Source organism: Lynx rufus, unplaced genomic scaffold (assembly GCF_022079265.1).
Source record: "Lynx rufus isolate CCGP_SWC_20201006 ecotype Redwood Valley unplaced genomic scaffold, mLynRuf1.p SCAF_23, whole genome shotgun sequence".
Lineage (NCBI taxonomy): Eukaryota > Metazoa > Chordata > Mammalia > Carnivora > Felidae > Lynx > Lynx rufus.
The window spans coordinates 10,028,478-10,056,436 of NW_025814838.1; the positions used below are offsets into that span (position 1 = coordinate 10,028,478).

At 42.9% G+C, this 27,959-nt stretch overlaps 2 protein-coding genes across 2 annotated transcripts in view; both read left to right on the forward strand.

The window, feature by feature from the left end:
* The window catches only part of TMC7 (transmembrane channel like 7), a 39,015-nt gene extending 32,400 nt beyond the window's left edge, over window positions 1-6,615 (forward strand). Inside the window, exons 13-15 of the mRNA XM_047087721.1 lie at window positions 1,929-2,084; window positions 5,366-5,444; window positions 6,471-6,615. Coding sequence (XP_046943677.1) covers window positions 1,929-2,084; window positions 5,366-5,444; window positions 6,471-6,551 — 316 coding nt within the window. The 3' untranslated portion in view covers window positions 6,552-6,615. The remainder of the gene's footprint in view (window positions 1-1,928; window positions 2,085-5,365; window positions 5,445-6,470) is intronic.
* Window positions 6,616-13,042: 6,427 nt separating this feature from the next.
* COQ7 (coenzyme Q7, hydroxylase) lies at window positions 13,043-21,793 on the forward strand. The gene is made up of 6 exons (XM_047087695.1): window positions 13,043-13,125; window positions 17,833-18,011; window positions 19,440-19,554; window positions 20,295-20,434; window positions 21,116-21,184; window positions 21,607-21,793. The coding sequence occupies exons 1-6, from the start codon at window positions 13,053-13,055 to the stop codon at window positions 21,682-21,684; spliced, it is 654 nt and encodes a 217-aa protein (XP_046943651.1). The 5' UTR covers window positions 13,043-13,052; the 3' UTR covers window positions 21,685-21,793.
* Window positions 21,794-27,959: the final 6,166 nt, after the last annotated feature.

The following is a 27,959-nucleotide window of genomic DNA, read 5'->3' on the forward strand; positions in this document are numbered from 1 at the left end:
GACTTTTGGTGGAGTCTGTCGGGTTTTCCATGTATAATATCATGTCATCTGCAAAAAGTGAAAGCTTGACTTCATCTTTTCCAATTTTGTTGCCTTTGATTTCCTTTTGTTGTCTGATTGCTGATGCTAGAACTTCCGACACTATGTTAGACAACAGCGGTGAGAGTGGATGGTGGCTTATTTTTTTCGCTTAATTTTATGATGTGTCCTTTTCCATGCCAGCACATACAGAACTCTCTCATTCCTTTAAAATGTTTTTTAGCTTTGATTTTTTAATATAATAAACAAATATATATAATATAAAATATAAAGTTCTACAAAATGTGTAATAAATATGTTTACATCCCACAGAATTTAAATAACATAAGAATATATGACGGAAAAAATTAATTTTCCAATCCTGTTTCCCAACTATTTTCTGTATGGGAGCCAGTCATTTTACATCTCAATGTCTCTTTCAGTGGTTTCTTTTAGGGTTCTCTTTTATGAATGGATCATAAATTGTTCATCCATTGCCTTAAACAATAGTTAGGTTGCTTCCAAGAATGTTTTTTTATCCATAAAAATAGGGCTACAGTGGAAAAGCTCATACACAGAACTTAATTCTTTTAGGCCTTAATTACAGATTTTTTGCATTGAATTTTATTTAGTTTTTTATTTTGAAAAATTTCAAATGTGTAGAAAAGTTAAAAAAAATAGCAGTAATAGAGGTTCACATACCCATCAACTGGATGTCCCAGTTGTTAACATTTTGCTACATTTGTTTTATCTCTCTCTATGCATATGCTTTTTATGGGTGTGGTGACCTATTTGAAATTGTTATAGGCACCATGACATATGTAAATAATAACCTCAGCCACCCCCATTTTGAGATCTGGGTGTGCACAGAAGATATGAGCTAAATACTTGATTGTGCAGCTCCTAAAAATAAGGGTATATTCTCCTCCTCATGCATCTGCAATAACATCACATCTCAGAAAATGAATACTGTCTTATTCTTGCCATTTTCAAATTTCTCCAATTGTCCCCAATAGTCTTTTAGAGCCTTATTTATATATTTAAAAAATTTTTTGTGTGTATTTATTTTTGAGAGAGACAGAGAGAGAGCAAGCATGAGTGGGGGAGGGGCAGAGAGAGAGGGAGACACAGAATCCCAAGCAGGCGCCAGGCTCTGAGCTGTCAGCACAGAGCCTGATGTGGGACTTGAACCCACGAACTGTAAGATCATGACCTGAGCCGACGTCAGACGCCCAACTGACTAAGCCACCCACGTGCCTCTATAGCCTTTTTTAAAAATGAGGATCTATCTATCCGGGGCGCCTGGGTGGCTCAGTTGGTTGCGTGTCCAACTCTTGATTTCAGCTCAGGTCATGAGATCAAGCTCCATGTGGGGCTCCACACTGAGCATGGAGCTTGCTTGGAATTCTCTCTCTCTTTCTATCTCTCTCTCTCTCCCCCTCTGCTCCTCTCCCCAACTCATACACTCTCTCTTTAAAATAAAGTTAAAAAAAATTTTTTAAATAAAATAACATGAGGATCTTTCGAGTTTTACCCATTGCTTTCATTGCCATGTCTCCTTACTCTCCTTTAATCTTTAATTCTTTGAAGAGTCCACAACTGTTTCCTCCCCTCCAAACTGAGAGATTGGTGCACAAAATCACTACCACCTTCTGGATCTATTTGATTGCTGTCTTACAGTGTCATTTAACTTGCTCTTCTGTGCTACATTTCCTGTACACTGGAAGTCAGTCTACAGATTAGATGGAATTTCAGGGTCAGCATTTTTGACCAGCATATACCAGAAGGCCCATAAGATCGGGCTGTTCCTCACAGGTCACTGGATGACAAAGCCTGCGGCCGGGTGGAGGAGTGGCACTCAGCCTGTGCCGCATGCCTCACCCTGAGCCCCTTGGTCTGTGTCCCGGCAGCGTCCCTTCCTCAAAAGCCTGTGGGCCGTTCACCAACTTCAACACCACCTGGGAGGTGGTCCCCAAGACAGTGAGCACCTTTCCCAGCTCACTGCAGTCCCTGGTCCATGGCGTCACCTCGGAAGCCTTTGCAGTGCCTTTCTTCATGATCATCTGGTGAGTAAGAACCGCTTAGACCCTTGCGAGGATTCTCCATTGAGACACGTGGACTCCTCTCCGCTGGGAAATGGAAGCCCACCTGTTACGCTTGATAAGTCACTAAACCTCTGTGAGCCTCACTTTCCCATCTCTAAAATGGGCATAATAATAGTGATTCTTAAAGAGCGTCGTTGAGCGGGTTCATTAAGATCCTGCAGGTGAAGCCCTGAGCCCAGTGCCTGACATAAATCCAATGAACTTTGTCGATTAATATTACTGATTATTCACAAAATCACTGGCTCTTTGATAAAGTAAATCATTACTGGGCAGAGAGAAGAGCACCAGGTTAGACACATGCACTTGAACCCTGGCTCTAGTGCTTCTAAGTTGTCTGTGTCCTTTCTGCGCCTCCATTTCCTCACCTGGAAAATGGGGATAATGGCACATACCTTATAGGGTTGTGACATGAAGGAAATGTGGTTAATGATGTAAAATGCTCGTGCGCCTGGGTGGCTCAGTCGGTTAAGTGTCCGACTTCAGCTCAGGTTGTGATCTCACAGTTTGTGAGTTTGAGGCCCGTGTCATCGGGCTCTGTGCTGACAGCTCAGAGCCCGGAGCCTGCTTCGGATTCTGTATCTCCCACTCTCTGTGCCTTCTTTCTCTCTCTCTCTCTCTCTCTCTCTCTCTCTCTCAAAAATAAACATTAAAAAAAATTTTTTTTAATGTAAAATGCATTTTTATTTTATTTTTATTTTTTTTTTAATTTTTTTAATGTTTATTTAGTTTTTGAGAGACAGAGCAAGAGAACGAGAGAGAGCAGGTGTGGGGAGGGGCAGAGAGAGAGAGGGAGACACAGAATCCAAAGCAGGCTCCAGGCTCTGAGCTGTCAGCACAGAGCCCTACGTGGGGATCAAACTCGTGACCACAAGATCATGACCTGAGCCGAAGTCGGACGCTTAACTGACTGAGCCACCCAGGCACCCCCAAAATGCATTTTTAAATGTAAACGCCAGCAGAGGACCTGGCCCTTAGTAAAGGCTCAGTAAATGACAGGTGTTATATGTCAGGGTGACAAGAGTCATTGCTGCATAATGATTGACTTTGCGTGTTAAAGTAATTCTGATCACAAATGTACATTGAGGGCTTACTGTGTGGTGGCCATTGTTGTAATTAGAGTCTTACAGTCTGTCTTCGTTATTCATAGATTTCAGGGTGTTTTTTTTTCTGTATTGTGAATATGCCTACTTGCTAAAATATTTTACAACCCCCAAAATCAGTTTCAAACCATCAGTTTCATGGTCATTTGTGGACTTGCACAGAGTAGCAAAAAATTTGAGTCACCCAAAGGGCATTGTCTTAGTCTGTTTGGTCTGCTATAACAAAATATCATAGACTAGGTGGCTTATAACAACAGAAATTTATTTCTTACAGTTCTGAAGACTGGGAGTCCAAGATCAGCATGATTAGGGGAGAGCCCTCTTCTGGCTTACAGACTTCTGGTGTCCTCACATAGCAGAAGGGCTGAGCTAGCTCTCTAGGGTCCCTTTTATCAGGGCACTAATGCCATTGGTGAGGGACCTAATCACCTCCCGGAGGCCCCACCTTCTCATGCCATCACCTTGGGATTAGGATTTCAGTGTACGGATTTTGCGGGCACACATTCAGACCATAGCATGCATGTAACCAGCTGAGGTCAAACAAGGCAATAAGCCTGCCATCTTCTTTCCGCTTTCATACTACAAATGTCTTTGGTGACCTATTTAGTGCCATGTTTCTTGCATTTTGTGCTTTTGGTGGCTCATTTCCCAGTATAAAACCGTCCCAAGCGTAGTGCTGAAGTGCTTCTCATGTTCCTAAGTGCAAAGAGGCTGAGATGTGCCTTACAAAGAAAATCTGTATGTTAGATAAGCTTCATTCAGGCATGGGTTATGGTACTGTTGACACCGAGTTCAGAGTTAAGGAATCAACAATAATGGTAACTAAATCATCTTTAAACAGAAGCAAGATTATGTATTGATAGCTGATTTGCTCAATGAATAAGAAACATAAAGTAAGGTATTGATCAGTTGACAAAAACGTTGTGACCAGTGACTCAAGGAACCTCCCCTTGTATTTCCCCTAGGGCCGTTGGTTCAGAATTCACTAATCAGGTGTTCCTAGAAGCTTTATAGAATAGAACTACCACAAATAACTAGAATTGATTGTAGCTGGTATGTATTAACTGTAATGAATGAAATCATCGCAATTTACTCCATGATAGAGATATTCTTACAGTAAAACCCCACCCAGTGCAAGAAGTGAGCTTCCGAAATGTATTTGTTAAAGGCATGATACCTTTGATGAGATTAACAACATGGTTTGGGGGAGCTGTGCAGACAACCAGCCTGGAATTCTGAGGACCCCAGGATGCAGAGACTCCAGGCCCCGTGCATTTACTCCAGCTGTCATCTGGCTGACGCCATCTGGTGGCGGTTACCTGATCTGGCCATTCTTGTCCTGTGGCCATTGTATCTTCTAGAAGAGTTTCATTGATATCAGTGTTTCCAGTGGCCCTCATTTCCTCAGCCCTATCTGGGGAGATTGGACAGGAAACCACCTCCCCTTCATGGAATGGAATGAGTAGCCTACTCTTTTCCTGGGGGCTTGCTCTCCACTCCACTTGCTCCTCACCCCAAAGACAGTCATTTCAATCACCCCACTTTGAGATCTGGGACTACATGGAAGATGGGAGCCAATTGCCAGTTGCTTTTATTCAAAAATGTATTATCCTAGGCTTGTTGTCCCTGGGGTTTACTATATTATCCCCATTTTACAGATGAGGAAACTGAGACGAGGGGGGTTCCACAGTGATTATCCACAGCCAGTGCATTCTATGCTGAGCTGACTTTCTGGACCATTTCCTTGTCTCTCCCTATCATATTCTATGTGCCAAGGGAACAGCAACAACTTTTAATATTAGCTTAAAAAGCAAGGCATGAATCAGTCTCTGCTACCACTGCCAACTCACAACCCCTCTGGGGCCATTTCTGATTGCCCTCTGCTTAGGATGAATGAGTTTTGTCTTTCTTTTTCTTTTTCCTTTTCCTTTCCTTTTCTCTTCTTCCCTTTCCTTCCTTCTTACCTTCCTTCCTTCCTTCCTTCCTTCCTTCCTTCCATTCCTTTCTCCCTCCCTCTCTTTTTTTCCTTCCTTCTTTTCCTAACAACAGTAAAACTGTCCTGGGCAAAATGGATCAGGTGGTTTTTCTAGTGGCCTTCAAATGGTGCAAACTCCCTACTGACCTCTCCACCTTGTGTTGCAGCCTCATTATGTTTTATTTCATCGCCCTTGCCGGAGCACACAAGCGGGTGGTGGTCCAGCTCCGAGAGCAGCTGTCCCTGGTAAGGAAGAGCAGATGTGATTATCCACATCCACATGGTCCAGAGGGTCATGGCTGGGGACCTTTACCCAGGACATCTAACAGAAAGTGGCACTTTTCCCAGGGAGAGGGTGGAATGCTGTGGCCCCGCTCACCACCACTTCCCTAAACTCTGCGTTCAGGCCGGGCCTTCCCCAGCTTCATTCATCCAGTCTTTCAACATGTGTATTGATCACTCCCTGCTCTTTACACTGTGCTGGGATACGGTGGTGATAAAGGGAGACAAGATTGCTAAATAGTTACAGAAAAAGTGATAAATTTCAATAGCAGTAACTGTCATGAAGAGAACACAGACAAGATGAGTGGCCATCTACTGCTGTCAATGGTGGCCCCTGAAGCCCACTTTGAGGAGGTGACATTGGAGCTGAGACTTGAATGCTGTGAGAGGTCTTGGGGATGAGAGTAACAGGCAGAGGGGACAGTGAGGGCACCCCTGGGCCTGGAGGACGGTGGCTTATCAGCCGGGGTCACAGCACAGTCTGAAGGCTCTGTTGAGAAGATTGAGTTTAATTCTGAGTGTGATGGGAAACCAGTGAAATGTGTTCAGTAGCAGTCTGGTGTACATTTCTTTTTAATGTTTATTTATTTTTGAGAGAGAAAAAAAGAGAATATGAGCAAGGGTAGGGCAGAGAGAGAGGGAGACAGAATCCGAAGCAGGCCCCAGGCTCTGAGCTGTCAGCACAGAGCCTAACACAGGGCTTGAACCCACAAACCGCAAGATCGTGACCTGAGCTCAAGTCGGATGCTTTACCAACTGAGCCACCCAGGCGCCTCCTGATGTACATTTTTACAAGACTGTTGGCCACTTTGTGGACAAGGGGCCATGGAGGGGCAAGAGTGCCAGAGGCAGACCAGTTTGGAGGCCATTACAACCATCCGGGGGTTAGGATCATTAACCGTGAGTCTGACAGGCAATTTATTAGGTTGAAATGATGATACATGTATCCAAAAATATTGAATGTGCTCTTGCACCCATCTCTGTCTTTAGGAAAGTCGTGACAAGCGTTATCTAATTCAGAAACTAACGGAAGCCCAGAGGGATATGAAGAACCGTCTAGACTGGCAGTGAGGATCCTACTGCGTGTTGCTCAGAAGCTGACCTGCTGAGCCTACAGAGTCCACCTGGGTTTGGAGCAGAGATTTTAAAATATATTTTTCTGGAGTTGAGGTTTTTCCTGAAAGTAGCTCCATATTATGCAGCTGTGGTGGCTGTAACCCACCCCTCATGTAACCCAGCCCCTCATTTTAGTGTCTTAGAAAGACCAGGTTCAAACCCGGTTTGCCTATAGACCAGCAGCTTGGTGACTCCCCCACAAAACTAACTTACTTAGCCGTTTAGGCTGATAGAACAAAATTTGAGCAGGAGAGCCCTTTTATATTTTTCAAAGTGCATTTCTGTTGTCTTTTACAGTTAATTGTGGGAGTCATTCGTTCATGAGACTGGGCTCGTTCTTTTGAACCAGGTTCTGGAGTTTTAGGCTGAGAAGTGTTCCTTAAGAAGTAGTAATCCTTTTTAAATGGTTCCGAGACCTGATTTTTTTTTTTCACGAAGAGAAATCCTTGAATTCAGATGTTTGAAACGGATGGTGGAAACATGGAGAGGGTGGCTATATAAGTCCAGATACCTGGTAGTAATATGAGAGAGAAAAGCCATCCCTGCTGTGTGAATAAGGTTAAGTTTGGGGAGGAGGGGAATGCAGTGGATTGGGGGCCTTGATGTCTTAGTTCCTGGGTATTTTGCTGCCGCCTTATTACTCGGGGGTGGGGAGGTGCTCGGGGTTGGGGGGGAGCTGTCTCTAAGGTGCTGGGTATCCATAGGTCTTGAGTTCCCTTCTGGTCCTGAGTTCTGAGACTTAGCAGAGGGCCCTGGGTATCAAAATTAAGAGGCAAAGCTTGTCGTTCAAGTCTTCCAAATGCCATTTTCCTTCCTGTACTGAGGTCCCCATTTCTCATGGACACGTCACATTTCAGAGGCAGGCTGGAAAGGGCAGTTGAGTGTGTGCATGGAGCACAGGGGGCCATGGTTTATGTGCGTAAGTGTTTGAGGATCACGGGTTGCAGCATCAGACCAGCCTGTGCAAGTGTCCCAGAGGACACTGAATGCTGGCATCTGCAATGCCATATGTTCAGGGCTATTGTTTCCTTGTGCCTAAAATTTTAAGTTTTATTTTACATGATAGGCAGAGTACCGCTCAAGATTTCCGTTATAGCAAAAACCACATGCAGTAAATACCTCATCATAAACTTACATGGAATTGATAGCTCTGAACCTTTTTTTTTTTTTTTTTTTTTTATTTTTGGGACAGAGAGAGACAGAACATGAACGGGTGAGGGGCAGAGAGAGAGGGAGACACAGAATCGGAAACAGGCTCCAGGCTCCGAGCCATCAGCCCAGAGCCTGACGCGGGGCTCGAACTCGCAGACCGCGAGATCGTGACCTGGCTGAAGTCGGACGCTTAACCGACTGCGCCACCCAGGCGCCCCGAGCTCTGAACCTTTTAATAAGCCTAAATTATGGTTTCACGTAATCAGTTTGTGTCTTAATTATCTTCAGAATCTTTTTTAAAGTACTGAGTTTTGTAACAGACCATCGGAGCCTTTCTTCTGTTGTTTTCCTTCCTTTCACAGGCTCTAAACCTTTCCTTGGGAGTAACCTGGAGTTTAAAGCTGGGTACCTGTTTTGGAAAGCCGTGCTCTGCTAAGAGTATTCCCATCCGCACCCCCAACCTGCCATTACTCAAAACGATGGACCCCTTGCTCTGAGGAGCAAAGTATGCTTTCCATAGTTTACACGTTTTTATTTGTCCCTTTGCCAGATCATTTTCTTGCTGTTCCCCAAAGTTACCATTAACATATGATACTTTTGTACCTGTGAGACAAATGAGCTTTTCTGGCTAATAACTAGTATCACAGAATTTTGAGTAACCAAAAGTTCACTCTATCCTCACTTGAAAAAAATTCTAATTGTTGGTATTTTTACCTACTGCACTTATTTATATGTTTTTGCTTTCGCCATGCTTCTGAGAACAGTCAAGTTTGTGTGTGTGTGTGCGTGTGTGTGCACATGTGTGTGTACATATGTAAGTGTGTGAGATGGAAACTCCATTTTCTTTCCCTGTTATAAAATTGATACTGAAGTATGCTAATATATTCATTTTGGTTAAATGCTGCTGATTTGCATACCTCTTACTTGAATGTTTTTATATATTTTGATAACTTTAATAACTTCAAGTGATGTCTGTATAATTGTTGAAGTACAGGTCTAACAAATGTGCCTTAAAACTACTGATTAAACAGTGTCTTGAAGGTTTTAAAATGTGTTTGTGTATATTTGAATTCCTGGAGGTTTCTTGTCAGCAATGAAGTGATTGTGGAAAACTAATAGTTTATAAAGTTGTTCTTTGCCTTTTCCTAGAATCACAGAAGTGTTTGGTTTTTTTTTTTAAGTTTATTTGTTTTGAGAGAGAGTGTGCAGAGGGAAGGGGCAGAGAGAGAATCCCAATCAGGCTCCATGTTCAGCACAGAGCCCAGTGGGGCTCAATTCCCCCAACCATGAGGTCATGATCTGAGCTGAAGTCAACTGACTGAGCCACCCAGGCACCCCAAATGACAGAGGGTTTAATGCAGTCATCAGATGAGTGCTTTTAAGACTCCTTGGCTCTACCGAAGCCAGGAAGGAGTATAGGTATGTGTTTTAAACTAAAAACACATAAAATTATTTCAAGCACTCCTCTCCCAATCCTCCACCCCCCAGAGGGAACCACTGCTAATGTTTATTTTCTTTTCCCAGAAAATTATAATACGTATTCAAACAGATATATATGTGTGGTTGAATGCATGAAAAATGTATATTTCTGAGCTTCTCCCTTTTTCCTCCTTAATAACATCTTGAAGATCTTTCCATATAAATAGCCACCTGTTCTTTTTAATAGCTACATAGCATCCCATTGTATCAGTGTATACTTCCATAACGATATGTTCCTTGCTAGGTACTTTATTTTCCACTCACCAACACTGCCCTCCACCCTCTCCCGTTACAAACATGGGGAGTTTTAAAAGTCCCTCCAATCATGTCTCTATTGTCTCTATTTCCCTGTTCTGCTCCATTCTCCTAAAGAAGGTTCTTGTTACTATTATTTTTTTTTTTTGCCTACAAAACAGGGCTTTATTGGAATTTAAAATTCTTAATTAAAAAATTTTTTTAACATTTATTTATTTTTGAGCGACAGAGAGAGACAGAGCACAAGCAGGGGAGGGGCAGAGAGAGAGGGAGACACAGAATCTGAACCAGGATCCAGGCTCTGAGCTGTTAGCACAGAGCCCGATGCAAGGCTTGAATTCACGAACCCTGAGAATCATGACCTTGAGCTGAAGTCGGACGCTTAACCGACTGAGTCACCCAGGTGCCCCTAAAATTCATAAATTTTTAAATCAAAGGAATAAAACTTAAAACAAAATATATATATATTTTTAATTTTCTATTATTTTTTATTCTTAGATTTTATTTCCAATTTTAATATAAATTCTAGTTAGTTAACATATAGTATAATACTGGTTTCAGGAGTAGAATTTAGTGATTCATCACTTACTTATAATATGCAGTGCTCAACACAGCAAGTGCCCTCCTTAATGCCCATCACCTATTTTAGCCCATCCCCCCCCCACTCTAGCAACCCTCAGTTTGTTCTTTATAGTTAAAAGTCTCTTATGGTTTGCTTCTCTCCCTTCTCCCCCTCCCCTGTGTTCATCTGTTTTGTTTCTTAAATTCCACATATGAGTGAAATCATATGGTATTTGTCTTTCTCTGAATGACTTATTTTGCTTAGCATAATACACTCTGGCTCCATCCATATCGTTGCAAATGGCAAGATTTCATTCTTTTTGATGGCTGAGTAATATTCCATTATATATATGTCCATTATATATAATATCCATTACATATACACATATATACATGTATACACATATACATATACACACACGATCTTTTTTTCAAAAAAAATTTTCAGGTTTATTTATTTTTGAGAGAGAGCGTGAAGAGGAGAGGGGCAGAGAGAGAGAGGGAGACACAGAATCCGAAGCAGGCTCCAGACCCTGAGCTGTCAGCACAGCCCGATGTGGAGCTCAAACTCATGAACCATGAGATCATCACCTGAGTTCAAGTCAGACGCTTAACTGACTGAGCCACCCAGGTGCCCCAACACATCACATCTTCTTTATCCATTCATCAGTTGATGGACATTTGGGCACTTTCCAGAATTTGGCTGTTGTTGATAATATTGCTATAAACATTGGGATGCATGTGCCCTTTCAAATCAGTATTTTTGTAGACTTTGGATAAATACCAAAGGCTATAAATCTGCTTAACTTGCTGGGTCGTAGGGTAGTCTGTTTTTTAACTTTTTGAGGAAACTCCACACTGTTTTCCAGAATGGCGGCACCAGTTTGCATGCCCACCAACAGTGCATCAGAGGGTTCCCCCAGAACACGTTCTTGTTCTTTATCAAGGCAGCCTTGCATGTTCTTGCAATCACAGAATATTCTCATCCCAGCAAAGAGAAGAATCCAGCTGGGCAAGTTTTTTGTTTGCATTAATTCTTAAGTTGGCAACATCTGATAGCAGCTACTCAGGAGTAAGTAATGATGAAGAAGACAATCCATTTTGCCAGAGTGGAGCTGCAAGGTCTGATCCCTGGGAAGACAGGATTTCTGAATGTATCTTCTTTATATAGGGTATGGCTTTATTAGTAAATTCCATTTTCTGTATTTTCTCTCCAATGCATAGGATGCTTGGGACCTGGGATGGCTTTGCTACTTGCTTCGTGTCTTCACCTTTCTGAGATAAAATTCCCTTTAAAATGGAAAATAATACATATAGTTACTTTTATTTTTGAGAATGGAGTTAGGGACTAATATACTTTCTCTTTCTGAAATTTTGTTTTCTCCTTATACTTGTTTGTTATAGAAAATATTGAGAACACTGAAAGGTACAGAGAAAAAAATCACATATAAGCACCATTTATCGACATTCACTGCTAATCTTGCCAAATTCCTCTTAAGATAGAAAGCACGAAGGGAGGGAGGATGGGATGAAAAGAAAGAAAAAAAATGTTGGTATTCTTTTCACTTACCGTGTTGTTTCATGTTATCAAAAGTTCTTTATAAACATTTCAATGGGCTACATAACATCATAAAGATGGGTCATAATTTCTAACATTCCTTTGCTGCTTAACATTTTGTTTTCAATTTTTCCTGACAATAACCTGGACTTCCATAAACTTTTGTCAGTGTGGGATGGGATTACACTAAAGGTTTAGTAAGAACGTTTTAGGGCTTTTGAGAGACAAGTTTACACTCAGCTTTACATAAGAATGTCACATCATCCTCACACTAATTGCTTGGATTTAAAAAGCTATGGAATAGTTCGCCATAATTTAAAATTATTGTACTGTGTTAGAAAAGTTTGAAACAACTGTATTAAATATTTTATTAAAATATAAATTATATTAAATGTTTTTTAACTTGGAAAAAATATATAGTTGAAGGGTGTAAAGTAGAAAGTGAAAGCCCCTTTCTTAGCAATCCCAACCCTCAGACGTTACTGAAATTAAATGTTTTGTTATATCTCCTTCCAGATACCCATCTTTGATTTTTTGCCTTCAAATATATATCCTACACATTTGGAAAATTTCTGTTGGTTAGATCCCTTGACGTAGTCAGTGGATATGCGTTATTTAAAAAATATTCCACAAAAATTTTTTGATAAAAATTTTTAAGTAGTTTCAGGATCACAGAAAATTTGACAGGAAGGTGGAAATGACCCTTTGCCCCTACATGCATAGCCCCCCCCCCCGCATTCCCAACATCCCCCCACCGGAATGGTACATTTGCCAAAATTAACGAGCCTGCACGCACACACTGGGCATTCACTTTCAAAAGCATGATATGCGTTGCTAAATCTCCTTCTCCCCACCCCACACCCCTCAAAACAATGCATCAATAGAGATACACATCAACCGTAAAGTGGAGACAACGAAACAAAAACTATATTCTCTATACAAAACCTAAAATAAGAGAAAAAACGTAAGAATTTAAGTCGGCCGTTAGAACCATCACGTAGAGATACTATTGACCATGCGGTGAATTTAATTTCGTCATGCAACTTCTACAAGTGGATGCAGGATGTGGGATACACATAGGGAAAACTCTCCTTCCATGCTGGTAAAACAGAAAGTACAACAGCTGTGACAATAAAGAGTTCCCTCTTGGTCCTCTTTCCCAGGAATTTACCCAGGCGGCATCTTGGGAAAAGCAATTTAGCATCCTCAACTCCCTAGCAACCCAAGTCTCCTTTAGAAACGTCGGACTCCTGAGTGATTGATGGTGATCATACCCAATATCATCTTTTCCTTTGCCCTTTCCAACCAATCGAATGGAAGCAGGGGCCTAGGGGCGTTCCCACCGCTGCCAGGGCGGGCAGTGTCTGTCTTACGTCTGTTACGCGTCATCAGTCTGCGCTGAGTGCACGTTTGGCCGTTGTGCTCAGGGCAGCGCTTACCTTGTCACAGCAATGAGCTGCGCGGGGGCGGCGGCGGCTCGCTCCCTGTGGCGGCTGCGCGCGGGCGCCCTGCGGCCTCTCCCAGGTAAAGAACCAGCGCGGCCGCATAAGCGCGCTAAACCGCCGAACCAGGGAATTTTCGCCTGTGACTTGGGCCGGAGAGGTCACGGGGCAGACGTCGTAGACGTCATAGGGCTGCGACGGCGCGCGACTGCGAAATGGGAAACTCGGACCGCTGACAGGAAGGGCGGAGTTTGTGGTGCTCTGGGGGAATGTGGGGCGGGAGGGCGTGGTTTTCGGGTGGGGTGCCCTGGAGTGTCCGCTCGCAGTCGGCACGCGGGGGAATGACATAATTGTACACCTCTGACGGGACGTCACTGCCGGTGTCGTCGGCATTCCAGGCTGAGGACAGGTGGAGGGAGACCTTGCAAGTTCAGTGTCTATGGGCGTCATCATAGCCTTCTTTAGGAGACCTGCTAGGCAAAGTAGTCGCGCGACCTGCCGCGTGGGCTTGTTAGAAGTGCAGGTCCCACTCCTGACTTACAGGGTCGCATTGTCTGTAGTTTAGCTAGACCTTCGAATGTCTTGCATGTACTAGAAAGTTTGAGAAGCACCTGGGTAGTGGAAGGGGCATAGAGTTTGGAGTAGGGAGATGAGTTAGGATCCTGGGTCCTTCTCCTATCCTCTTTTCATCAGAGCTGCCTCAGAAAATTGTGAAGTCGTTTCCTGAAAGTTAAGTCGTTCGTATACCACCTGAAGATTTTTACCTTTTAGCAATACCATTTGTACTTTTGATTACCAAATGTGTTTTTTCTATAACCGTGTTCCATCTTTTAAAAATATTTATTTTTGGGGCGCCTGGGTGGCTCAGTCGGTTAAGCGTCTGACTTCGGCTCAGGTCATGATCTTAACGGTTCGTGGGTTCGAGCCCCGCGTGGGGCTCTGTGCTGACAGCTCAGAGCCTGGAGTCTGTTTCGGGTTCTGTGTCTCCCTCTCTCTCTGCCCCTCCCCCACTCACGCTCTGTCTTTCTCTCTGTCTCAAAAATAAATAAACATTAAAAAAAAAGAAAAAAATTTTTTTAAATAAAATAAAGAAAATATTTATTTTTATGGGGGGAGGAGAGCACAATCGGGGGAGGGACAGAGAGAAGAGGACAGAGGATCCGTAGCGGGCTCTGAGCTGACAGTCTCACAGCAGTGAGCCGGATGTGGTGGGGCTCCAACTCACCAACCCGAGAGATCATAACCTGAGCCAGAGTCAGGATGCTCAACCGACTGAGCACGTCAGTGTGTTCCATTTTTAAATTAAATAATTTCGCGGAAGCTAAGTTCTTATGGTGAAGACGGAAAACCAAGTATTGCCTGGCCCAAATAGAGTAATCAAAAAATGAATGGGTTAAAAACAAAAAGTACATTGTATTAGATACTATTGCCTACCAAGACTTGAACCCCGAACAGTCTTTCTGGGTGGGGGGGGAAAAAAAGATTAGCAAGTATTAGGAAGGTATTTGTAAACTGAGACATTCTCCTTAATGAAATCAAAGGGATTGCAAAAGAATTTAAAAGAGAGTAACTTAACTACGTGGGTGTTATTAAATGCATGTTCATAAGGCACTTAAGATCTTCCTGTATACTACTTTAAATCTCCTAGGTACCATGATTATTAGATTTTTCACACTGTGGGAAAGCACTAACTTAAAATGATACATTTGAGAGCTTCTAGCACAGGGCCTCAACTTTATTTTTTCGCAATTTTAAAGTGTGTGACAATGCAGGCAAAACTCAGGATTTTTAAACATGACTTTTAATGCTCCTTTGTTGAGCCAATGAGCATAACAATAAAAATCATTCTTTATCACTTATAAAGTTACTTTGCTTCCTATATCTCATTTTATCTTCATGATAATTCAGTAAGCAAAGTGTTACTATTGTAGGTTTCCTTAAAAAGGAAAAAACCTGATTATTGCCAATTTTATATGTAAGAAATGGCAATTCTGATTTGTCCAAGGTTAGTGTTAGAGAATAGGACATGTATATGGTGCCTTGGTGGCTCAGTTGGTTAAGCGTCCAACTATTGGTTTCAGTTCATGTCATGATCTCACATGGTTTGTGGGTTCGAGCCCCATGTCAGGCTCAGCTCTGCTGGTGTGGAGCCTGCTTGCAATTCTCTCTGTGCCCCTCCCCTACTCGCTCGCTCTCCCTCAAAATAAGTAAACTTAAATAAAACAAACAGGACACAGTTTCTGGCTCTAGCTCTGTGCTCCTTCTGTGGTTCATCCCATACTTTTTAAAGATACCTTACAGAGATTGTGAAAAGATAAAAATGGCAAATAATACAACCCAATCCTCCACACACCCCACAAAAAATCATTTATTAGGTGCCTGAGCCTGGAAAAGTGCAGTGCTGGGGAACTGTGAGGTATGTTTTTAGTACAAATACAGTCCTGCCCATCAGAAGTCAGCTGTGTGTTTACACTCATCCTGTGTGCTCAGCCCCTTGCTATTTCTCGTGAAATGTGTTTTTAAAAAACGAGTCCTGGGCTGTAAGTTCTTTCCTATTAACATGTTTTGGGATGGGAGTAACAAATGAAAGAACAAGCAAACAAGATTATCTTGAGAGGTAGAGCCAGCTCATTGTTTTCTATTCCAATTCCTAGGAGTCCTATTTCTGTAAGGAGGTAAGATTCATGGGAGCATCAGTCCTTGGACCTGGAGGAGAAAACTTTGGACAGGCAACCCTGACTTTGTCAAATGTGTCAAATTGTTCTCCATACGAGAACATGGTCATGGGGGCACATGGGTGTCTCAGTTAAGCATCTGATTCCTGATTTCAGCTCAGGTCATGATCTCACGGTTTGTGAGTTTGAGCACTGTCATTGCAGAGCTTGCTTGGGATTCGCTCTCTGCCCCTCCCCTGCTCACTCTCTCTCTCTCTCTCTCAAAATAAATAAATTTTTAAAAATAATGATAAAACAATAAGAAATCACAAAAACTGGACCACAGTGACCCACTGTCTGATGGCACAGATCCGAGTGGTGCATTACACTCAGCAGAACTTGCACTCCATCTAGTTTTTGGTGTCCAGTTCCTGAACTCCATCCAGTTTCTTGAGTCAAGCAGGCACAGTGAGATGGAGCAGGTCCTGCAGAAGAGTGGATTAGAGCTGGGTCACCAGGCCTCAGACCCCCATATCCTTGCTCCTTTGTTTAGTGAGGCATTTAAAACCCCAGAATACAGAATCACTCAGATTTCAGCAGACCTACCCCATCACCTGTGTCCAAAGCACTCAAACCTTTTTTAATAAAAAAAGTGAAGTTTTGCATACATTTTCAGGGTGTTGAAGTTAGCCTAAATGAATAGAAGTATGTGTTAAAGATATGGTAGTCATGCATAAGAGCCTTAAGACACATCTCAAGATGATACCAGTACAAGTCAAAGTTCACATGACAGCTGCGTCCATGGGGTCCGCATTTTCATATCTACAAAAAGAGCTGATAACATCTTATACACATAACAACACATTGGAAGGCTCTTAGGGGAAAAAACTTTGGGGATGCCTTAATGCAAGGCTCAGAGAATACAATCAAGGTGTTAACGATTAGGAGATCTTTTTTAAGTTTATTTCATTTATTTTGAGAGAAAAAGAGAATGTGAGCGGAGGAGGGGCAGGGAGGGAGAGAAAGAATCCCAAAAATTCCAACGCATGAGATCCCACAAACCATGAGATCATGACCTGAGCCGAAACCAAGAGTCAGATGGTTAACCGACTGAGCCACCCAGGCACCCCTCTTAGGAGATTTTTTTAAAGACAAAATTTAATCTATCTTGAAGAATTTACATTTTGAAGACAAGAGTTCAGTTGAACTGATGATGTACCATAAGGAGATGAAACTCAAGGTGTAAGGCTCTGCTCTCAAAATCCAACGCCCATGTGTGTTTTGAGAGAACTTAAATCTATGGTTCTCAACCTTGGCTGCACAGAACTTTTTAAAAATATGGCTGCTTCCTCTCCCCACCCCGGGGATTGACTGGGGAGGAGCATCGATGGTTTTGACAGCTCCCTAGGAGTTCTTGTGCAGCCAACAATGGGAACGAAGAGGCCTGAGGGGAGGTGAGCTGGAGAAGCATGCTCATCTAGAGGTCACTGCCACGTTAAATACTGAGCCTGTCTTTTTCACTGCCTGATGAAAAGACAGGCTCAGTATCCAGATCTTTATATGTTTAACATGAAGCCAGAAGAATCAGATCTTTAGGTAAACTCTATGTTTTAAGTGTTGGTAATTAATTCACTTTTAAAAGGGGGTGGGGGCTGGCTGGCTCAGTCAGTAGAGCATGCAACTCTTGATCTGAGTTCAAGCCCCATGTTGGGCATGGAGCCTACTTTAAAAAGTAACAAAACTATGGGGCGCCTGGGTGGCTCAGTCGGTTAAGCATCCGACTTCGGCTCAGGTCATGATCTCGCAGTTTGTGAGTTCGAGCCCTGTGTCGGGCTCTGCTGACAGCTCAGAGCCTGGAGCCTGCTTCAGATTCTGTGTCTCTCCATTCTCGGCCCCTCCCCTGTTCATGCTCTGTGTCTCTCTGTCTCTCAATGATGAATGAACGTTAAAAAAAAAGTTAAAAAAAAATTTTTAAAGTAACAAAACTGCAGGTTTAACAGAATACATTTATGGGGATATCCTTCCTACAAGGAAGTCATCTGTGACCTTAGTTCCAAGGCACCCCTTTCTTCTGTCTGTAAAAGGAAACATCTGTTTTACCCGAAAGTAATGAAGAATAAACATTTGCATTGCAGCTTATGGAAGAAGAATCAGTGTCAGATTTTACAGTTCAGGAATGACCTTAGACAATATCAATTGGGCAGCTGTGGATCGAATAATCCGGGTGGATCATGCAGGTGAATATGGAGCGAACCGAATCTACGCAGGGCAGATGGCCGTCCTGGGTCGGACAAGTGTCGGGCCAGTCATTCAGGTGGGTGCTCCGTTATCCCTCTCAGGCTGGCCTCACTGAATAGCATGGGGATCCAAAGGCCTTCAAGTCATGAATCACATTACGTCATGTAATGTCAAGGGAGGTACTGTCCCCAAGAGAACAAAAATTGGTTACTAAGGTGGGGTCAGGGGAGGGAAAAGTATATTATTATTTGTATGTATCAAGTAGAGACATATAGTACATAAACAGATATATGGTATATCTGAAGTATTAAAATTTCACTGTGGGGTGGGCAGTTAAAAACATTTGAGAATCATCACATGAGGTGAAAGCACCAGTTGCTGAGAGGTTGTGATCCTGTTCCCAGTGGAGATGTTTTATATTTTATACTGAGAGGCAGAGGGAGGGGCCTGGGCTCTGTAGTCACAAAGACCCAGATTCACATTCCAGCTTTCTTCCACCTCCTACTTCTGTGACCTTGCGGAAGTTACATGACCTCTCTGGGTCTCTATTTCCACATTTGCAAAATGAGCTGATAATACCTACCTCATTGGGTTTTCGTGAGGAATAAATGAGCTGGCACAGAGCAGCTAACACCATGTCTGGCATGTGATAGACACTCAGCACAAGTTAAATTGCCTGCTGTGAGCCCTTGGGCAAGTTACTTAACCTCTCTGTGCCTCACTCTATCTGTGTAATGGGGATAATGACAATTAGTGCAAATTAAATGAATTGCCTTCATAAATCTGTTTGATAGCACCTGGCACTTAGGACGTGCCAGCTAAGTGTTAGCTCTTTTGTTTTTCCCACTTAATCCTTTGATGTAAATGATACTTCTAGCATTCTAGAAGGAAATTACACAATCGGTGATTCTCTGCTCTCCTAATTGCGGAGTGGGCTCAGCATCTCATTTCTCTTTAGTGTGGACCTTGTCCTTAAAGAGGCATGTGTTGGGGCACCTGGGTGGCTTAGTCAGTTAAGCATCCGACTTCAGCTCAGGTCATGATCTCGCAGTTTGTGAGTTCGAGTCCTGCATCGGGCTCTGTGCTGACAGCTCAGAGCCTGGAGCCTGCTTTAGATTCTGTGTCTCCCTCTCTCTCTGCCCCTCCCTGCTCTCATTCTGTCTGTCTGTCTCTCTCAAAAATAAATAAACATTAAAACACAAAAGGCACATGCAGGTCTCAGAACTTCTGGAGCCATGGTTCATGGCCCGCTAACCTGGAATGGAGATAATGGCTCTTCTCCTGGTTTGCTGGCACTCTCTTCTCCGTATCCAAGATGCTTTTTAGTCCGATGCTTCGCTTTTTCCTTGGGTGATTGAAGGGGAAGGGGAGAAATAGCGGTTCTCATTCTTCCTCCATCTCCCTTGTGCTTCCTGTCTCCCACAAGGACAGGGCATGGAGCTTCCTTGGCATGTAGCAGGTGGTCTCTGAGTAATGCTTGCATTTATTTTTGTTTTTCTTACAGAAAATGTGGGATCAAGAAAAGGACCACTTGAAAAAGTTCAACGAGTTGATGGTTGCATTTAGGGTGCGGCCCACCATTCTGATGCCCTTCTGGAACGTGGTGGGGTTTGCACTGGGTATGTGTCCAGAAGAGCTTGCTTGAGCTTAGGGATCTGGGGCGATTACATCGTTAAAGTACTGAATCCACAGTTCTTTCTGTGTCCTCTTACAACCTTTTTGTTGACTTAATATTTCTTAAAGTTAAATTGACTTTTTTTTTTTTGGCTTAAATTTATTTAAATATTTATGGATTTAAATCAGTGGTTTTATAAATAGAAAGTACAGTAAAAACAAACACATCGGAGGAGGAAAAAAGCTAGAGCAATTCAGTTGTAGCCCGATGATGTTCCCTGACAAAGGTTCTAAGACCTGCTCACTCCTAAAAAGGGAGAAGAGTAAATGTTGGGAAAGAAATAAAGATGTCCAGATGAGGACTTTCTTCTTGCCATAATCAGAGGGTTAAAAAGAACATGGAAAAGACAATAGCATTCTTACTCTGTGATTCAGGATTTGACAGTGTGACCTGGTACCACCTAAAACAGCAATTTTCACTGGGGGCACGTTGCTCCTAAGAATGCTTGGCAGTGTCTGGAGACATTTTTGGTTGTCACAACCAGGGGTGTTTCTGGCCTCTAGTGGGTAGAGGCCAGGGATGCTGCTAAAGTATCCTCCAGTGCACAGGATGGCCCCCACAACAAGGAATTACTGAGCCCTAGAGCCTGTAGTGCTCTGGTTGATGAACCCTGACCTGACATGATCTCCCGCACCAGTGTAGTGTCTGTCCCATCCTTTTCTGTGCTGGATTTGACAATTCCAGGTGCGGGAACCGCCCTGCTTGGGAAGGAGGGAGCAATGGCCTGCACTGTGGCTGTGGAAGAGTCTATAGCACATCACTACAACAACCAGATCAGGACGTTGATGGAGGAGGATCCTGAAAAATATGAGGAACTTCTTCAGGTATTTGAATATACTCTGGAAATAGGCCAATAAGGGTGAAAAGGGTAGGTAAGCAACTTGGTGGGAAGGAAAAAAAATAGCAAGTTGGGGAATGACATGGCCTTAGAAACCTAGGTGAGTGCCTCATTCTACAGGCAAGAGACACAGAAAGCTCAAGTCATGTGCCCTGGTCACATGCTCGGGCAGAACTGGGACCAGAAGCCATGTCGTGTCTCCTGAGCCCACAACTGTATTCTCTCCACTTCTGGATCATTGATAGATTCTGAGCCAATGCTGTGAGCACAAATACTTCAGCTTAAATAAATTAACCAATAGATATCTTCATGTAATTTTCTATTACAAATAAGGGAACTGTTTAATTTTTTTTCAAGTGTAAATTGGGGGTTGGTAAACCCTGGCCTGGGGCCAACCACCTGTTTCTGTAAATTAAGTTTTGTTGCAACACAGTCACGCCCATTCTTTAATGTGTCTGTGGCTGCTGTCCCCCGAACATTGGCGGAGTTGAGTAGTTGTGGAGAGGCCCATACAGCCAGCGGAGCTTGAAGAACTGACTTTTTCACCCTTTATAGGAAAAACTTTGCCTACCCCTATCTTAGACGGTAGAATAAGGCTTTAGCCTCTAGAAGAAGATAGGACAACAGATTTCTTTTGATTTTCTTTGATTTCTTTGTATTTAACTAGGTGATAAGGAAATTTCGGGATGAAGAGCTCGAGCACCATGACATAGGCCTTGAACATGACGCACAGCTGGTAGGGGACTTCTCTTTACTATTTGCTTGTTCTGCCCCGGGCACCTTATTTGGAAGATTAAAGGGCGGGACAATTTTTGTTTCCAGAAAAATAGATTTCATAGTGACCACCAAAGATAGCAAACCAATACTGTGCTTTGATAAAAACTCAGGCAAAAGCATTGCTCCCAATGGGAAGTCTTATTTCTTGCTTCCTTTCTCATCATTTCCCCCTAGCAGCTTCTTTCCTCTTCCCGATGAGAAACCAGATGATTCAGATTTTCTGGCAATAGTGGAAGCTTCTCAACCTTTTGAATTAAAAGAAATGTTTAGATCTTATGTCTTATCCAGAGAGCTGCAGCCCTGCCATTTCAGGCCATATCTTACTGCTACAAGTGAACGTAGAACATGTTTCTTTTGTTTGCTTATTGTCGTTTTCAACAGGCTCCAGCATATGCTGTTTTGAAGAGCGTTATCCAGGCCGGATGCCGCGTGGCAATATATTTATCAGAAAGGTTTTAAAGTATGTCAACTTTTCTGTCTATAAAAAAGGGTAGTAATTAAACAAGGGGCATTGGCAGAAAAGGAAATGTGCAATTGTCATTATATGAATTTTGTTAATAAACTGCAAGAGGTTTTTTGTTTTTTTTTTCATTAATAAAAGTCTCTAGTGATGATTTTTTTTTCTCCTGTGCCACCTTAGGCCAGAAGGCTGACTGTTGGCCAGGTCTGTTCCAGTTAATAACAGACGAAGCTGCTGCTTGTTTGGGGCATAGTTAATTTTTTTTTTTTAAACATCAAGAATGAATCATTAAGAAAATAACAGAAATCTTTAAGGGGAAAAAAATTTGAATTTGCTTCTAACCAAAGGTAATTTAAAACATGAGGGTGTTGAAGATTGACAAAGCAAGACTGTCAAATCCATCGTTAAATGGAAGACTGTCATTGTCTCCATTGTTTCCAGTGGCCTCCTTAGCTGTTGTTCCTCTTCTCTGGATTTTTCAGTGCCAGAGGGTCCCAGGCTGTGGTTCTTGGCCCTGTTCTGTCTGTCATCTTTTTCTTGGTATCTCATCCTGCCTTGTGGTTGATTCCTTCACATTCCTGTTTCAGCCCAGCTTTCTCATCTTCAAATATCCACCTGCCAGCCGGTCCCCTCCATTTGGAAGTCAGAGAGAATCTCAAGTTCCACGTGCCCCAAGCAGAACTCCTCGACCCCCACCCCACCATTCTGATGCCCCAGTGGCCTTCCTTATCACAGTTAATAGCCGCTCCATCCTTCTGGTCCTCAGGCCAAAAAATCTCTGGAGTCACCTTTGACACCTGCTTTTATCACACCCCCATCCAGTCAGTCAGGACATCCTGCAGACTCTACCAAATCCTTTTTGCTGCCTCAGCTGCTGCCACTCAGGGCCCAACCACCCTCATCTCAGCTGGGTTATTTCAGAAGCCTCCTAACTATTCTTCCTGCCCTGCCTGGCCTCCCACAATCCATTCTCAACCCAGCAGTCAGAGTGATCCTTTGAACCAGAAGCCAGACCTTGTTACTGTTGCTCAGCTCAGAATCCCCCCCCCAAGTGGTTTATCCCACTTTCCTCAGCACAAAAGTCAAAGTCCCTAAAATGGTCTCTAAGAACCCGCATGATCTGGTCCTCTGGCTACTTCCTCCTTCCTCAGTCTGCTCCGGCCACACTGGCCTCCTTGCCATTTCTCAAAATACCAGGCACCGTCTTGTCCTAGGGCATTTGCAGTGGCTTCTCTTTCTGCCTGCAATGCTCCTTCCTATATATCTGCATGGCCAGATCCCTCACCAGCTCTTGGATTTTTGCTTGATGTCACCTTTTAACCAGCTGAGCCACCCAGGTGCCCTATGGATGTCACCTTTTAAAGGAGGCCCTCCCTGACCACCTTTTCCAGAACTGCAAACCCCACCCTACTGCTTGGCTCATCCCACTTGCTCAGCTCTTGCAGTTTTTCCCCACAACACTTACCGCCTTCTGACATATTACATGATGTATTTAGTTATTTATTTTTGTCTGTTTCTCCCTGCAAGACTGTAAGCTCTCTGTAGGGCAGGAATCTTTGTTGTTTTTTTTTTTTTTTTTTTTTTTTATTTATTTCTGGGACAGAGAGAGACAGAGCATGAACAGGGGAGGGGCAGAGAGAGAGGGAGACACAGAATCGGAAACAGGCTCCAGGCTCCGAGCCATCAGCCCAGAGCCTGACGCGGGGCTCGAACTCACGGACCACGAGATCGTGACCTGGCTGAAGTCGGACGCTTAACCGACTGCGCCACCCAGGCGCCCCAGGAATCTTTGTTTTAATCACTGACCCACAGTAGGTGATCACTAGATAGTCTTCACTGGGATTGAATGAAGAAATAGCTCTCCCTTGTTAGAAGTCATTTTCACATAACCAGTAATGTAAGAATTCAAGACTATATGCTTCGCAGCAAAATTCAGTACAGATTTATTGAAAAGATGCTACTGGGCCAGGCTGGGCTCCTGGGTTCTGGGTCCATACCATATGATTTGCTATAAAACTCCAAATCTTCCAGCCAAAAGGAAAAAAAAAAAAAAAGACGCTACCAAGAAACTCAAGGCCGTTCTCTTTTTAAAAATTTTTTAATGTTTATTTTTGAGAGAGAGCACAAGTGGGGGAGGGGCAGAGAGAGAAGGAGACAGAGAATCCAAAACAGGCTCTGAGCTATCAGTGCAAAGCCCAGCATGGGACTTGAGCTCATGAACTGTGAGATCATGACCTGAGCTGAAGTCGGATGCTCAACTGACTGAGCCACCCAGGCACCCCTTTTATCTATTTATTTATTTATTTTAATGTTTAAAAGGCCATTCTCTATGCTTCTTGCTGATGATTAAACAAACTAACAAACATGCAAAAGAATGAGTTTGGACCCCTGCTTCACAGTATATATATAAAAATGAACTCAAATGGATTAAAAATCTAAATGGTAATGCTAAAACACATAGAAGAAGACATAAGAGTAAATCTGTGTGACTGTGGATTAGATTAGTTTTCTGCATAGGATGCCAAAAGCATAAAGCAACAAAAGTAAAAAACAGATAGATTGGACTTGATCAAAATAAAAACTTTGGTGCTTTCAAAGAATACTATCAAGAAGGTAAAAGACAACCCAAAGAATGAGCAAGAATGTTTGCAGATCATAGATCGGATAAGGGATTTGTATTTAGACTATATAAAGAACGCTTTAACAACTCAACCGTAAGAGCCCAATTAAAAATAGGCAAAGGATTTGAATAGATGCATCTTTAAAGAAGACACAGGCCACTAGCATTTGAAAAGAGGTGTAAGATCATTAGTCATAGGGAAAACCACAATGAGATACCACTAGTGTGGCCAGTGGGTAGTGTGGCACTGCTCAAATAGTGGAAAATAACGTGTTGGCAAGGGTGTAGAGGAATTGGATCTGCACACACTGCAATGGACACGTGAAGTGGTGCAGCCCCCTTTGGAAAACAGTCTGGCAGTTCCTCAAGACAGTTAAATACGGAGTTACCATGTGACACGGTGACTCCTCTCCTAGGTATAAACCCCAAAGAAATGACAGCATATATTCAAACAAATACATATTCACGAATGATTGTAGCAACGTTATTCATAATAGCCAAAAAGTGGAAACAATCCAAATGTTCACCAGCTGATGAGTAGATGAGCAACATGTAGCCTATCCATACGATAGAATATAAACTGGTCATAAAAACCCTTCAAAACATGATGTTTGGGTACAAAGTTTCAGAATGGAAAGAGGAAAATAGTGAAGGCAGACGGTGGTATGAATGTACTTACTGACACTGACCTCTACACATAAAAATGGTTAAATGATGTTATGTATAGCTTACCACAATTTAAAAAAAAAATGCTAAGTGAAGGAAGCCAGACACAAAAGGCTAAGATTGTAGGATTCTGTGTAATATGAAAATGTTCAGCAGAGGCAAATCCATAGTGACAGAAAATAACCTAGTGGTTGCCTAGGGTTGTAAAGAATGGCGGGACACGAGGACCAATTGCTTTTGGATACAGTTTCTTTTTGGGGTGATGAATGTTCTAGAATTAGCTGGTTGGTGGTGGCTGTACAACCTTGTGAACAGATTTTTAAAAACTGCTGAATTGTACACTTTAAAATGGTGACTTTTATGGAATGTGAATCATAGCAATAAAAAATAGATGATTTATAGTTATTTATAGTTTTATGCTGTATTTGAAAGCCAATTTCGGGGCGCCTGGGTGGCGCAGTCGGTTAAGCGTCCGACTTCAGCCAGGTCACGATCTTGCAGTCTGTGAGTTCGAGCCCCGTGTCGGGCTCTGGGCTGATGGCTCGGAGCCTGGAGCCTGTTTCCGATTCTGTGTCTCCCTCTCTCTCTGCCCCTCGCCTGTTCATGCTCTGTCTCTCTCTGTCCCAAAAATAAATAAACGTTGAAAAAAAAAAAATTAAAAAAAAAAAAAAAAAAAAAAAAAAAGAAAGCCAATTTCAATCCAGTCTGTTGAATGGGGGAACGATTTCCTTAACGTGCCACCCTTCTGTAGCCTGTAGAAGCCTCAATCTTCTGAGATGCTCTTGCTGTTTCTTGCCCTCCCATATCAAAGCTAATTCTGTAAGTATTGCAGTCAGGAGTCTTAGTCATATAAAGACATTTTGTACAATACTTATTAAAAGGCCAGATTTGCTGCCGTTTGTTTAGCACCTGCTTCAGAACTGATGGCTGATGTTTTATGCTTCTGAGAGCTTCCAGAACAAGACCAGAGAGATTTTCTGAATCCTCCCGGGATTGTTTATAATTCCATTACAGATTGTCCTCGTGTATTAACAAGGTAATCTTGTCTTTCCCTTACTTTACTGCTCTGACCTTTCAGGGAAAATGTGATTTCAAAATTGGACACCATCCAAAGATGATGCCAGGAGGACAAAGGATGTTATTCTTGCAAGCAGGATAGTTCCAAAGAGGCAACCTGAGCTATAGTTCTTTGCATGTCTTGGATTCCCTTGCTGTTCAAAGTGTGGTCCACAGACCAACAGCTAGTGGCATCACCTGGCAACACTTTAGCAATGCAGAATTTAGTGCTCCTCCCCAGACTTTCTGAATTAGAATCTGCATTTTGACAAGATGTGGTGGTTTTCTACTCTGGCCAGAAATTCCTGGATACTCCCCTGTTCAGTGGAGCCTTGTTCCCCTTGCCTTGAATGTGGGCTGTACTTAGTGACTTATTTCTAACAAGTGGTAGAAATGATGGAGTGTGACTGCCAAGGGTGCCGGCTCATAAAAGACATTGCAGCTTTCACCTTTCTTTCTGAGATCACTCAATTTAGGAAAACATACATGCCAGTAGTCACGTATGTGTGCCATCTTGGGAGTGAATCCTGCAGCCCCAGTCGTGCCTTCAGATGATGCAGCCCCTGCTGACATCCTGACTGCAACATCATGAGGGACCCGGATTCCGAATCAGCCAGCTAAGCCACTCCTCGGTTTCTGACTCTCAGCAACTATGTTAGATAATGTTTGTTGTTTTCAGCTGCTGAGTTTTGGGGTAATTGGTTAAGTACAGCAATAATTAACCAATACATGACACTTAAGCACATTAGATTTGAGAAGCTGAACTAGACGGTGAACTCCTGGATGGCAGAGACCACGTTAGTCGTTTCCATGCCTTCACAGCTTAGCACAGTGCCTGACACTCAGTAAATTTTTGCTGGACTGAATACAATTTTCAGTTGCCATTTTTAAAAAATGAAAACTTTCTGTAAAAAAAAAAAAATGCACACATCCACATGGTGAAATATTCCAACAGTGCTAAAGGTATTTACAGTGACAAGTAAATCTCTCTGCAGACCACTGTTGCTTTTCAGGAAACTGACCACTTGCCTTACTTTGTGATTAGTTGTTAGCAATCTGTCACATAAGACAGTACATTTTTTTCTTTCTCCCTCCCCCCCCACTTCCCAAAGAAATCGCTGCTTCGAAATGAAACAATATAAACTACATATAGGTTAAAAAACACACACAAAAAACACTGTTTCCAAACCTATCTCTAGAAGTAACCACTATTAAGAATTCATTGTGTACCTTTCCAGACTCGTTTTAAAACATCTCTTATTCAGGGGCACCTGGGTGGCTCAGTCAGTTAAGCATCCGACTTTGGGTCAGGTCATGGTCTTCTGTTCATGAGTTCGAGCCCTGCGTCCGGCTCTGTGCTGACAGCTCAGAGCCTGGAGCCTGCTTCAGATTCTGTGTCTCCCTCTCTGCCCCTTCCCTGCTCGTGCTCTCTCAAAAATAAATAAATGTTAAAAAATAATAATAAGTCTTTTATTCATACATGTACACCTTTGGGTTTGTAGTGTTCCCTGTGCAGAGTGATACTGTGTGTCTTGATCTGCAGTTTGTGCTTTCCTTTTAGACACCTATGCTGGCCATCCTTCTAAGACAGCATGTATAGATCTACCTCATCCCTCTGACCCGCTAAGCCACCACCACTGCCGCGACACTGGCCTCCTGCCACCCTGCACAACTGCTCTAACTGCTTCACCCACCGCATTCCCACCACCGCCCCTCAGAACAGGTACTTTCCTCACCTCTTTTATGGAGGAGGAGGTGGAAACAGAGTCTGCAGGTGCTGGAGAGCCTCGAACTTAACCACTGGGTCCCTTGGCTTCTAATTTCCTCTCTTCCTCTGTCAGGTGGACATTTGGGCTATTAATAGCACCAAATTGGGGGACCTCTGATGCTTTCGGCGACCACCTTTGAACATAGTTCTATGGAATTTCAGGA